General features: G+C 60.2%; 1 protein-coding gene across 2 annotated transcripts; it reads left to right on the forward strand.

Moving 5' to 3' along the window:
* The first annotated feature begins 1,082 nt into the window (after window positions 1-1,082).
* Window positions 1,083-13,327, forward strand: TMEM179 (transmembrane protein 179). 2 transcript variants are annotated; one of them, XM_012497973.2, is made up of 4 exons: window positions 1,083-1,766; window positions 9,801-9,938; window positions 11,556-11,634; window positions 13,137-13,327. In XM_012497973.2, exons 1-4 carry the CDS (start codon window positions 1,336-1,338, stop codon window positions 13,314-13,316), a joined length of 828 nt encoding a protein of 275 aa, XP_012353427.1. In that variant the 5' UTR covers window positions 1,083-1,335; the 3' UTR covers window positions 13,317-13,327. The 2 variants fall into 2 exon arrangements, with proteins under 2 accessions (XP_012353427.1, XP_012353428.1); XM_012497974.2 differs by lacking the exon at window positions 13,137-13,327 and adding an exon at window positions 12,402-12,515.
* Window positions 13,328-13,756: the final 429 nt, after the last annotated feature.

Genomic DNA, 13,756 nt, shown 5'->3' on the forward strand with positions numbered 1-13,756 from the left:
CAACATTTTTAAAGCTGGTTTGGCAATTTTTGTCAACATTTTAAATGTGCATACCCCATAACCCAGCAATTCCTCTTCTAAGAATTTCTCTTATAAAAGTGCCTGTGCAAGCACACAGACATATGTGTACAAGGGTGTTCACATGACAGCATTTGAGACAGGAAAAACTGGAGACACCAAACATCCATCTTAAGAGGAATAGTTATGCAAATTGTGGAATCATCGTTATAATGGAGTCTTAGGCAGTTATTAAAAAGAACAAAATAGGTGTATGTGTAGGCAGGGAATAATCACCTTGACATTTTATTGAATAAAAGAATCAGCCTTCAAAAAACTATGTATAGTATGAAGCATTTTTGTTAATTGTGTGTGTGTGCTTATGTGCTTAGCAAAATGTCTAGAAAAATAGATGCCAGGCTATTAAAGTGGTCACCCCTGGTAGTGTGATGGGGTAGGGGAGGGGGATGAGGAGAAGGCTTTCTATTTTATTGTATACATATCTCTATTACTTGACTTAAGAAATGAGCATATATTACTTAGTCAATAAAACAAAAAGATTTTTTAGTGCTTGCAACAAAAATGCTGATGTAATTTTAAGCCAGGAGGAGCAACGTTAGGGCTTCCTCACTCTGGGAATTGGACTAAAGGTGATTTAGTCTTAAAGGCAACTAGAAAATGCATTAATTCTATTAATTAATGCCTCAGCAATTTCCATCTCAGCAAAGATGCCTTAATGAGGCGCTCGGGGCACCCATTATTTATCTTACAAATGCAGCTCCAGGGTCCTGCCCGTGTCAGGCAGTGTAACACACGTCCCCGGGGAGGGCTGGCGCTGCAGAAGCTCCCGGTCCACCCCCTGCTGCCCACACCCGGCCTCACCCTCCCCATCTCCTCGAGGATGACCTGTCCCAGTCCCTTGGACCCCGACTCCTCCACGATCTGGCCCCTCCCCTCATACGTTGCATTCCAGGACCCCCGCAAAGGAATCACTTCAGCCTGGACTGCAAACCGCACTCCTACACCTCACTACGGGCACCTTGGGGGTGTCCTCCGACACCCCCCGCCCCGCCCTCTCTCTCCTGGTCTCCTTTCTTTCTTGCTGATGAGGAACTGGGGACCCAGAGTCGGCCTGTGTGAGGCCCTTACGGGTGGCTCCTACAGTCTTTAGTGGCACAGGGTCGGTCTCCCCAGGCCGACCTGGTAAAATTCCCGCATCTCCCGCAGGCCGCCCTTCTCTGTCTTGGCCGGGACCAGCCCCTGGACCCCGGGATCCTGGCCCGCGCGCACCAGGAGCTGTCCGCGGTGCTGACCGCAGGAGCTTCCCGCGCTCGGCCGATGCGCACGCGTCCCGGGAGGGGCGCGCGGGACCCGCCCGCGCCGCCACTGCGCAGCCTCCCGCGGCCTCCCCGCCCGGCGCAGCCTCCCGCAGCCTCCCCGCCGCCGCTCTCGCCCCGGCCGGCCATGGCGCTCAACAATTTCCTTTTCGCGCAGTGCGCCTGCTACTTCTTGGCCTTCCTGTTCAGCTTCGTGGTGGTGGTCCCGCTGTCCGAGAACGGCCACGACTTCCGCGGCCGCTGCCTGCTCTTCACCGAGGGCATGTGGCTGAGCGCCAACCTCACCGTGCAGGAGCGCGAGCGCTTCACGGTGCAGGAGTGGGGCCCGCCGGCCGCCTGCCGCTTCAGCCTGCTCGCCAGCCTCCTGTCTCTGCTGCTGGCCGCCGCGCACGCCTGGCGCACGCTCTTCTTCCTCTGCAAGGGACACGAGGGGTAAGTGGGGGCCGCTCCCGGCGCGGCGCCCCTTCCATGCCCCCAGCGCCCCCAGACCCACCTCCCCAGGGAGGCGCTCGAGTCCCTCCGTCTCTCAGGCAGCTCCGAGGCCCGCAAATGTCAACAATCCGCCCTCAGCCCCTCCACGCAGACCGCCCTTTGTCTACACACACATCCAGGGACCATGACGACCACCGGTCCTGCGTACAAGGCCAGTGCCTCCCCTCCCCACGTGCACATCACCTCCCACTTCCGGGCATCGGCCCCCTTGGTTGCAGATGTTGCACCGTCATCGCCGAGCAGGCCTGGATCTTCCTGGGGGGGCTCAGCCGGGCCACACTCGCCAGGACCGGCGACAGCTCCCAGCCCGGTCTAGGGCTTGCGCTGGGCTCTCCAGGCCCCAGTGACAAGGCATACTGGGGAGCCCCACCCGGCACCATCGCCCCGGGAAAGGGACGGCAGACGGCTGTCTGGAGGGGAGCCACCCAGGCCCACCTCGAGCTCAGGCCTTGGCTGGGGAGCGTGGAGAGAGACGGCAGGGCGAGGGCTGTTCCCTGTGGGCTCAGCGCCTTCCTCCTCCTGGCCTCCATTTTCCTCTTTTTCTTTCCTGCTCCGGCAGGATACTGGAGCCCATACAACCTGGTTCACCTGGGGTGTGGCGGCACCCTTAGCCAGTGGCGCCCGGGGGGCCCCTGGGGGCCCACCCACTCCCTCTGCAGGTGTTGTGAACCCTCCCACTCCCTCTGTGAGCCCACCCACTCCCTCTGTGAATCCACCCACCCTCTCTGTGAACCCACCCACTCCCTCTGTGAACTCACCCACCCGCTCTGTGAACCCACCCACTCCCTCTGTGAACCCACCCACTCCCTCTGTGAACCCACCCACTCCCTCTGTGAGCCCACCCACTCCCTCTGTGAATCCACCCATCCCCTCTGTGAACTCACCCACCCCCTCTGTGAACCCACCCACTCCCTCTGTGAGCCCACCCACTCCCTCTGTGAGCCCACCCACTCCCTCTGTGAATCCACCCATCCCCTCTGTGAACCCACCCACCCATTCTGCGAGCTCACCCACCCCCTCTGTGAATCCACCCACCCCCTCTGTGAGCCCACCCACCCCTTCTGTGAACCCACCCACTCCCTCTGTGGGTGCCCTCTGTGGGCCCTCCCACTCCCCGGGCGGAGGCCTGCTGTGCCCAGGAGCAGCCCAAGATCCTGCAGAGGTTCCAGGAGAGCACTCAAGAAACCCAGGCTCCTCTGCCCCCACCCCCATCCTTTGTTGTAGGTTTTCACTCCCTGCACGCAGGTGGGAGATGAGAAGGGCTCAGAGGGATGCGGGTGGCAGGAGTGGGGAGGCCCTCCTGTTGCCCACCCCCTGTGAGCCCACAGCTTGGTTTTGGCTGAGAGAGGGGCCAGAGAGGCGAAGAAGAGGGGCTTCAGGGAGAAGGGAGGGAGCCAGGACTATGCCGAGTGGGGCTGCAAAATCTGGAGGAAGAGTGAGAATCCCAGCACCTGTGGGTAGGAGCACGCTGGGGCTGCTGCAGCACAGTTCCGCCAACTGGACTTAAACCCACTTGTCCCACCACCCTCTGCCTCTGTCCTCACAGAGTGTCTTCTCTCTGCTTCTCTGTCCTCCCTCTTTTTACAGGGACACCAGTTACTGGATTCAGGGCCCACTCTAAACTCAGGGAGATATTCTGAGATCCAGAGCTTAATTACACCTGCAAAGATGCTATTTCCAAATAAAGTCACAGTCACGGGTACCAGGAGTGGGACTTGGGCATATCTTTCAGGGGACACCATTCAACCCATGACACTAAGGTTCTGGATGGGGGTCAGTAGCAAGCTGGCTGTCAGCCTGGGAGGACCCAGATACTGTGGGGCCATGGGCCCAAATTGTGTGGCTGGAGCCGTGCTCAAGGTGGGGTCAGGCCGGGCGCAGGGTGGTGTCCTGCCCATGTGCAGCCGTCCTCCTTCCCTCAGCCCACTCCAGGGCTGGTGTCCCAAGAAGAGGCTTGAGACGTCATCTGCACCCATGTTGCCAAACCTGAGAGTTTTCCAGTCCATGCTGTGCGTGCAGGGCAGGCAGGTGGAAGCCGCCCTGAATGAGACATGGTGAGAAGAGGGAGTGGGACAGCCAGCGAGTAGGGTCAGCCTCCCAACGCTTGAGGTCCCTTTAGTCTGGGAAGCTGAGGGTGAAGGATGCAGACCAGGTGGGGCCACAGTTGGTTCATTGCTCATGCACGTCTTCCCTGCCTCCTGGGTGTCCCTCAGGGTGCCTATGGTCCAGCTGGGGCTGACAGAGGGTGGCTCTCTAGATAGGACCCAGCTATGTGGTCAGAGTGATGCAAGATTTTATAGGGGGTTCCACCAGAAGCTGGGGGACAGGGAGAGGGGAGAAAAGAGCCCCAGAGCTTGCAAGACAGGAGTCCAGGTCGCACAGGGTATGGTCTATTTCGCACACACTGGGCAGCAGACCCAGGGATGCCGTAACAGCAGCTCTGCCTCTCACCATCTCACGGAAGGTGTCTGTCTGTCAGCCGTGGCAAACTGCCAGCACCATCTCCTTCCAAAGGCAGAAAACAGATTCCTGGGGCATCTGCAGGCCTTCCCAGCACTCTTTGTGGTATTCCATCCTCCCAAGGGGTGGAGCCGGCTGGGATGCAGGCCGGCTGTGTGGCCTCTGCTGCAGCCCTGCTGACCGGCCCATATGGGATTTAAGCAGCCTTAGATGACCTGGTGTGCTCAGGGCCTGTGGGGGTTAGGGTGAGGGTTAGGGTTGTCGAGGGGGGCTACATTGTGGAGGCTCACCATGGCCTTGACCCCACTGGAGGTCAGGTCTGGGCAGCTCCTGCTATCAGGGAGGGGCCTGTGGTGGAGCATTTCAGGTTCAGCCCCTTTGCTTCAGTTCAGGGGTTCACCAATCCTCACACCACTGACCTCTGCCCAGCCTGCTCTTTTCCAGGGACATCTGGTGCCTGTGTCCTTCTTGACCATCACGAATTAGTGGCTCAGGTCACGTGGTCATGTGGCCACCTGTCCCCCACCTCATGCACTGCACAGTGCATTGGCAGACGGCTTGTGCGATGACATCTGTCAAACGTGTCAGCACTCCATTGAGTTCTGGTTGTAGGCGAAGGTTAACGCTCTCAAGAGCCATCCCAGGCCATGGGTCCCCACCATAGGGGACCCCACCATAGGGGACCCACGGCTGGGTGAAGCCAAGGCAGACATGCACCTTATTCATCTCTGTGTCCTTAGGGCTGAGCACAGGGGATGGTGCATAGGAGTCCCCAGATAATGTTTGTTGAATGACTGACAGAAAGATACCTGGGTCCTGAGGCCTGCTGCCTTGTGGTCAGTCGCCTGGCCCTGATACCTGTGCACACTCAGTTATCTGGCCAACAGGTCCACCCTTCAGACTTGCCGTGTCAGGAAGTTCGGGACCCCTGGGAAGATTGGGTCTGCAGGGTCCAGCGATAGAGCAGCCAATTCCAACTCAATTGTTGGTCCAGCTGCATAGACTAGGTGAGCAAGTGCCGGGTAGGTAAAGGGGACTCAGGACCAGCCAAGGGGCTGAGACAGGCCTTTACAGGAAGCTCATGCGGTGGACAAGGGCTCTCGGGGCCATCGACGGCCACTGGATGTCCAGCCCGTGGAGGAGCCCGCTGACCCCATCAGACTCTGGCCGCTAGAGGTCTGGGCCTGGTTAGGACAGCACACGCTCTAATCTTCTAAAGTGGACTCCACCTTCACGGGCCACCCAGCTGCCCTCCCGCCAATGTGAGGGCAGGGCCTGTTTGAGGTCTGTTTGAGGGGCACACGGCAGGTCCAGAGCTTGTGGAGCAGAGGCTGGGTCTCAGGTGCCAGCTTCCTCTTCCTACAGAGGTGTCTTTCGTGCAGAGTCCAGACCCTGAGAGCTCGTGCCCAGAAGTGTGAAAATTAGAGTCTGGGGGGAGCTTTTTGCAGAGGGGTGTCATCTTGATGCTCCATTATAGGCTGCTGAGTGAATGAATGAATGAACGAATGAATGAATGAATGGATGGATGAATTAATGGATGAATGGATGAATGAATGGATGAATGGATGAATGAATGGATGAATGGATGAATGAATGGATGGATGAATGAATGGATGGATGAATGAATGGATGAATGAATGAATGGATGAATGAATGAATGGAATGGCACCTGTGCTTCAGAGGGGCTTGCCATTTCGGGGCAGAAGGGTTTGCTGAGGCAGCCGTGGGCCTGGGGCAGCTGTGCCGAGGGAGCATTGAGCACGTGGGCTGGCAGCAGTTTGTGGTTGGCCGGCCGGAGGGGCGCTGCATTAAACTCATCTGCCTGCCCGTGCCGGTGCTGAGCCTTCACATTGCTGGGCTTTCCAGGACAGCGGTCACCATGGAGATGGCACATCCTGGCAGGGCACCCTGAGCGGCAGTGAAGAGAGACAGAGTTAACCCTGTGTGTGCCGGGCTCCTGTTCCTGACCACTGTCCTGGCCTGGCCTTGGTGAGGGAGGGGCTGGATGGCCCTGTGACCTCTGGCGAGCTGGATCCGGGGATGCTCTGGACACATCCAATTCTTCAACGACCTGGACAGCCTGGGCAGGATCCCTGGAAACCGACCAGAAAGGAATGAGAGGAGCAGACCGAGGCTGTCAGCCGACAGCGGCCCCAGCCTGGGGTCCCTTCCCTATCTCATGGGGAACTCCTCGAGCTGGTCATGGGAGAGGACTCCAGAATCGGCCCATTTCACAGGGACGTGGCTGGATGTTTGAAGTCTCCAGACAATTGGCTTTTCTGCCTGTTGGAGGTTGTGTTGTGGCCCATGCTCAGCAGTGGGAAGGGGACAGTGGGTTGCCTGGGCCCAGAGCCTCTGCCGTATCTCAGGTGCACTGGGCCAGGTATTCGCAGGCACCAGGGTGTTTCGGGGAGACCTTGCCCTTAGTCAGCCCGGCCACACAGGGAGGCTTGGGCCGTGCATGTGCCTGTCTAGAATTCGTATACTGTAGACGTGGAGGGTGCTGCCCCAGCCTCTCGAGGAGGATTGGGATGTGGCACTGGGCAACGGGCCCTACCCCAGCCTCCTCTCTTCACTGTGGTCAGCCTGGCCCTCCAGGGAGGTCTCTGGGATGGCCTGTCAGGGAAGTCTACGAATGCCGGGTGCTGGACTGGGTCCCTGGGAGGACCGCAGGAGGGCTGTCCAGCAGGTGGAGGGGTGGATGTGCGCCGTGGGAGCCTGGCAAGGGGCTGTCCCCTGACCCAATCCAGCACCATCCAGTGGGCCGGGTTTGGTGAGTCTCAGAGCTGTCATACGTGGGACTGGCTCCATCCGCCCTGCCCAAGCCTGAATCACCGTGTGCCAGTGTCTCCCGCCTGCTCTTCAGAGTGCGTCTCCTTCTGCATTCTCTGTCTGGAGGCTGAAAGGTGTGGACCATGGCAATGACCCCTTGCTTCCTTGCCTCTGGCTGTGGAGCTGACCCTGGCCGTGCCTCGCCACCACCTCCTGCTTGGCTTGGGCGGAGCAGCTGGTCCAAGACTGCAGAGGTGGGGTGGGCTTACTGTGCTCTGCTCTGTGACTATAGGCCCCTGGCCCCTCATTTGCACCCCCAGGCCAGATGGATTTTGGGGTTCAGAACTGTGTCCTCAGGGTCCCAGCAGCAGCAGATGGCTCACCCAAGGAAGGGTAATTGAAGGAGGGCTGGTTGACAAGAGATGAAGTTGTGGGGTTCCTGGGGTCAGTGGAGGTGGTGCTGTCCCCATCCCTGGCTAATGGGACCCCTGGACGGGTGGGTCACCTGGAGAGGAGCAGTGACTTTCAGTGGAGGGACCTGGTAGCAAATTCCCACCTTGCTCTCCCGCCCTCCCAACCCCATTGCCCAAACCCAGCCGGAAGCCAGAGGGCACGAGGTTATTGCCATGGTCCACACCTTTCAGCCTCCAGACAGAGAATGGAGAAGGAGACACACTCTGAAGAGCATGTGGGAGACACTGGCACACGGTGATTCAGGCTTGGGCAGGGCGGATGGAGCCAGTCCCATGTATGACAGCTCCGAGACTCACAGCACACTGGACCAGAGGGGGACCGAGAATGGCCCCATGCCCATCCCGGCGAACTTTTGCCGCTGCTCTTTCTGTCTTCAGAGAGCTTTGGATGTGGCGCCGTGACGGGGGTTGTGGCTTGTCTACTGGCGCACGGTACCACCCTCCAGCCATCTTTGGCCGTGAGGCCCGGGCAGAGGCTCGGTCACCCCCCACGCATACGTGTGTGAGTCCTGCTGGTCCTGCCCTCGTTGCTGTGATTGTTGGGATCACAGCCCATGGCTTTAAGAGTGTCCCTGTGTCCTCTCCCCTTGTCTTGGACTCCTTGGGGTGGCTCAAGCCCTCCCGTTCCTGGGGGGTCGTTCTGCTGTCAGCCCAGCAGTCACCAAAACAGTGTGGTCGGGGCTGGAGCCAGTGGACAGGTTCCTTGGAGGCACCAGATGTTACGAAGCACCTGGTGCCACCTGCTCTGAGTTGGGCACTGTGGCCTGGGTTTATCCTCAGCACGTTGGCTGGGGCACCTCCCGGGGCCAGGACTTCGTCTTTTGTATCACTGTGCCCTCTGTGCCCAGCACAGGGCGAGCAGGTGCTCAGAAAGTGCCTGCTGAATGAATGACCAGACAATGCGCTGGCCTCCACTTTGCCTCAGCAGCAGCTGCCGAGTTCGGATGACGGTGGCGTTGATGTTTTCTTGGCTGAGATTCCAGGGAGACCTTGTTTATTAAATGGTCACTGTGAAGCTGTTTCCGTGGGTCACCTCCCTTAGATCCAGTGTGCTGACAGCATGCAGGCTAACATCGAGCCTGCTGGCAGGTGACAGGCGGGAGCAGCCCCTTCTCAGCCATGCTGCTAGTGCTGGTGTCCGCCCGTGAGGAAGTCCCCCCTCGGGGCTCCCACTGGAGGGACAGTCCCTATCCCTACCCCCTCTCCCTACCCCCCTGGAGCCTCCATGTGCATTCCAGGCTGAGCCCACCCCAGGCCCATTTGAGGGACTTTGAATCTTGATGGAGCAATTCAGAGATGGTGGACGTTTGCAGGCCAGGCAGGAGGGCCGGGTGGGGTGGGTGTCCCGACCACGTGCCCGGTATCCTCAGGAGAGGAAACATGAGCATCCTCTGAAAGCCGTGGCCGTATGCGCCCTGGCAGAGGCCTCAGACCCCTGGGGCAGTGTGGCCCAGCCCTAAGCGAGCTCCTTCCTCATGGCCCTGCCTCCTGCACTCCCCATGCTCTGGCCCTGGGCAGATGGGCCCAATCACAGCCTGGCCTTTTAAGTTTAAATGGATAAACCAGAGCCAGCCCATCAAGCACGTCCTACCAGGGGTCCAGGCCACGCGCTGATGACCTGCGGGTGAATGGATGCTCTCAGCACCACAGGCTGGGGGCTTGTAAACAACAGGCATTTACTGCTTACACTTCTGGAGGCTGGAGGTCTGGGATCCAGGCTGGGATCCAGGTTCGATGCCTGCCGAGGGACTGTTCCTCTTGCTGTGTCCTTATCTGCTGGGAGCTCGGTGGAGCCTCTTCTAGGAGGGCACTCATTTCATTCGTGAGGCTTCACCCTCATGACCTCCTCTCCTCCCAAAGGCCCCATTTTCTAACCCCTCAGCAGACTGCAACATATGGATTTGGGGGGACACAAGCACCTGGGCCAGAGTTGCTGGTGACTGTGGCTGGGCGGCTTTGGAAGGATGTCATTCATTTCCACCCTGGGTGCAGCCTCTTTTATGAAATGGTGGGGACCAGGGTTCCAGGTCCTGGGTCTTTGGGAAGGTGTGACCTGCAGCCCAGGGCGGGTACACGGAGCTGCCCGAGGGACTGCAGGAAGGGGGAACAGTGAGCCTGCCCCTCTGTCTCTGGCTGCAGCCTGGGGGCGGGGGTCGCCCGGGAGGTGGCCTCCAGTGAGCCTGCCCCTCTGTCTCTGGCTGCAGCCTGGGGGTGGGGGTCGCCCGGGAGGTGGCCTCCAGTGAGCCTGCCCCTCTGTCTCTGGCTGCAGCTCCTTCTTCTCCGCCTTCCTGAACCTCCTGGTCAGCGCCTTCGTGGTCTTCCTGGTCTTCATTGCCAGCACCATTGTCAGCGTGGGCTTCACCATGTGGTGTGACACCATCACCGAGAAGGGCACCGTGCCCCACAGGTGCGCCCACCCCACCCGCCTCGGCCTCGGCCCACCTCCCTGGAAGATCCCTTGACACCCTGCCCTGCTCTGGGTGATCTTCCCTCATGAAGCCCATCCGGAGTCTGCGGTCCCTGGTCCCACTGTGCCCCTGTCTGTGCGTACCTGGGCAGCCCCTTCCCTGAGACCCACCCCGCAATGTCAGACACCTTCCCGCTGTAGGAGCCGGCAGCATCACACGTCACACACGAGCGATCATCCCTAGGGCTGGATGCGGCTGGGGGTGGCTCCGAGTGGTCTGAGACTCCAGATGCCCCGTCCTTGCCACCAGGGCTTGGATGACAGATCCCATGCAGCATGGCCCTGGGTCCTGGGAGGCTCGGTGTGGCCACACAGCCGGAGACCTTGGGGCTTCTGTGCTGGCTGCATGGGAGAGCCCAGGGAGCATTAGGCTCAGGGCTTTGGTCCCCATGGTGGGGGGTTTGGAAGATGGTGGAGGGGACAGGGATGGTGAAGAACAAGAGCAGAGGAAGCTTCTGGCAGGGTGAGGGTCAGCTCCCAGGCAGGTTGGGGATGGAGGCCTTTGAGCCATGGTGGTCCCTCTGGGATCTTAGCAGGGGCATCATCTGGCTTGTGGGGGGCCCCAGAGTGGAGCACAGTGACTGCCTGCCCCCCACAGTGGGATACCCAGCCCTGAGGGGCGCCATCCAGTGCCCCAGGCCAAAACCCTGGAAGACAGGAACCCTCCAGAGTTTCCACGTTCTTCCTTTAAGCAAACCCAGACCTGAAACCCCAGCATCTGCAATAGATGGCAGCAGAGCCCAAGGGGCTCCCTGCCTGTCTGTTCCGTGCCTCCACCCTAGGGTACCTGGGGCACAAACCAGAGGAAGTGTGAGCACCTGGGTATGTGGCCCTGCAGGGCCTCCTGTGCTGAGCTGTGCCCTGTGCCTCATCCTGCACTGTCCCAGCTCTGCCTGCTGGCTTGGGCCACCTGCTTCCCGAGAGTGTGGGCAACCTCTGGTAGACACACAAAGTTTCCTTGGCCTCACAGACATTGTTTCCAGCCCTTCAGCCCCTCCAGGGATTTGGGGCCGCTGGGCCCCCTCTCTCTGGCACCCTGCTCCTGTCAGTGTGTCCTGGCTTCATGTTTTATGTTGGGGGTACAGGACATCTACCGGGAGTCCAGGCCTGGCTCACTCCCGGGCCCTCTGACGCCCACTGCTTCCACAGATGCCTCTGTGATGGGCGCAGAGCTTCTGGGCAGCGTTGGTGGGACGCCACCTCCATCTCTGTCTGGCTGAGGCAGCCCTGCATCTCCTGCCTCTGAGACCCGGTGATCCTCAGAGTGTGGGGCGTGGGGGGCAGAGGGTCTGGGAGAGCAGAGGCCGAGCTGGCGTCTTCTGGCCGTCCAGGGCCAGGACAGGGAGGGGCCTGGAGGTTTCCTTCCCTGAAGGCTGTCCTGCTCCATGGAGGAGGCATCGAGGCTAACCCTCCGTGGTGTCCCCAGAGACTCCCTGCTGCGCCCCCCTCCGCCAACCATTGTAGGGCAAACCTCGTGGCTCTCTGGCCAGCGGCTCAGCCATGTCCCGCACTGGCTGTCCTGGTGGTCACCTTCCACCCTGTGTTCTGCTGTTTTAGCTGTGAAGAGCTCCAGGACATCGACTTGGAGCTGGGCGTGGACAACTCCGCCTTCTACGATCAGTTTGCAATTGCCCAGGTAGGGGGCTGTGGGCAGGAAGGGAGGCTTGCAATGCTGGGAGGGGGCCATTTACTGCCGGACATTTGCTGAGCTCTCCCCATCCAGAGGAGGAGGCAGCCTCCTGTGTAGATTAGGTAGTTAGCAACGGGACCAGGCAGTGGGAGCAGTCGGGAAGGCTTCCCGCAGGAGGTAGGGGGGAGCTGGGCTTTTGTAGGTGGGTTTGGGGAGGAGATGGCCACAGTGAGTTAGAATCAGGAAGTGGCAAGGCCCTGGTGTCTGGGGTGGGAAGTGTGCGGGTGTGGGGGGAGGTGGTGCCAGAAACAAAACCAGGCATCAGATCCTTGGGGTCCAGTGTAGGGACAAGGGCTTTGGACTTTGGTGCTGGCGATAGGTGGTCCTGTTCAGATCAGAGTTGGAAGCTTAGAGACGTCCCCTAGCCAGGGGGACGCTGATACAGAGTCCAAGGAAGGAGGCAGGGGATCCCATTTGTGAATTCAGATTTGCCACCCTGCCCTTGTATAAGCTGCGTCCCCCGCCCCCTAGGAGACTTGGTGGGGGGCCATGGTGGCCACCGCTCTGAGGGACGCTATTTGCTGAAATGCAGACATGTGGGGACACATCAGTGGTCCGTGAGGGCCGGAGGGGGAACCCTCGAATTGGGTTTGCCCCTTGAAATCTGCAGGTGTGCCCCAGACGAGATGACGCAGATGAGGGGTGCCGGGTGGGGGTGGCTGAGACCAGACACCTGGCTCCTGCCAGCACTGATCAGGGCCTGCCAGCTTCAGGTCCAGTTCCGGACCCCAGACTGGCCTCTGAAGGCCCTTGCTGGCCGTGGCTGGCCTGAGGACGCTTCTCCTGGCCAGGAGCCCTCCAAGGGTGCTGGACATGGGTGGGCCTGAATGCTCTTTGCTGAGATGAACTGGATCTGTCAAAGGCAGCTTCATGCAAATTTAGTGACTGCAAGAGGCCTCAGGCCTAATTTGTGCCAATTGGATTAAGGTGTGAGTGCAGTCTGATGACAAATACGCTCAAACGAGAATCAGCTTAATGTGGCTCAGGCCTGGTTCTGATTAAATTGTTTCTCCTTCAACTGTTTGGAAACAGCGGCTAAAGGTCAATTTATTCCGGTGGTTGGAGGAGCCTCCGCTGTTTACCCGCCCTCCTTAGAGCCGACAGGCCTGAGCTGCTGGAGCAGAAAGCACTCGCCACTGGCCACTGTCCCTCCTCAGGGCCTCTGGCCGGCCTGGAGTGAGGGTGGGTCTCAGTGCCCAGGGCTTTCGCACCTGTGGGTTCCGGGAGGGCCGCAGGTGCTGGAAAACGATGCCGGCTGCAGGAAGGAGCTCAGAAGCTTGATCTTGGGCAGGGTCTTCGGGAGCTGGCCCTGCCCCATGTCCCCGGCCTCCTCCTTCCTCTGAGTCCCGTCCTTTCCCTGCAGAGCAGAGCCTGGGGGCCGGTGGGAGGGGGCTGCACTGACAGCGGACCCCCAACGGCCTCTGATCCTGCCCCTGCCCTCTGTGCAGTTTGGCCTCTGGGCCTCATGGCTGGCCTGGCTGGCCATCACCACGCTGGCCTTCCTGAAGGTCTACCACAACTACCGTCAGGAGGACCTGCTGGACAGCCTGATCCACGAGAAGGAGCTGCTGCTGGCCCGGCCGTCCCCACGCACCTCCTTCCAAGAGGAGAAGAGCGCCGTCATTTAGGCCCGGCGCGGGCAGGGGAGCTGGCCCCTGACCTCCCTGCTGCGCTCGGGGGCACGGGCCTGCCTGGGGAAGCAGCTGGGGGGCTCTGCCTGGGCCCTGACCACATGCAGCCCTGCGTGTGTCCCCTCGACACCACGTGTAGTGAGGCGAGCGCCCCAGTGCCCACCTGTGAGCCTAGCAGTGGACTGGGTGGGTGCCGGCTCCCTGATGAGGATGGTGCAGAGAGACTATGGGTATGGGGCGGGGGCGGGGGGCACCTCCAGGCCTCGCACAGGGCCCCGTGGCTGTTGCAGCAGGACCTGACTGGCCAGCCTGTGTGGAGGGCGTCCAGCTTGTCTCCCCCAACCCTGGCCGGATGCTGTCTCCATGCCAGCTGGCCCAGGGGTGGCCAGACGTCACTGAGCCCTGAACGAATTCTGCATGAATTCTGCCACCCAGGC

Source organism: Nomascus leucogenys, chromosome 22a (assembly GCF_006542625.1).
Source record: "Nomascus leucogenys isolate Asia chromosome 22a, Asia_NLE_v1, whole genome shotgun sequence".
NCBI classification, from domain to species: Eukaryota; Metazoa; Chordata; class Mammalia; order Primates; family Hylobatidae; genus Nomascus; species Nomascus leucogenys.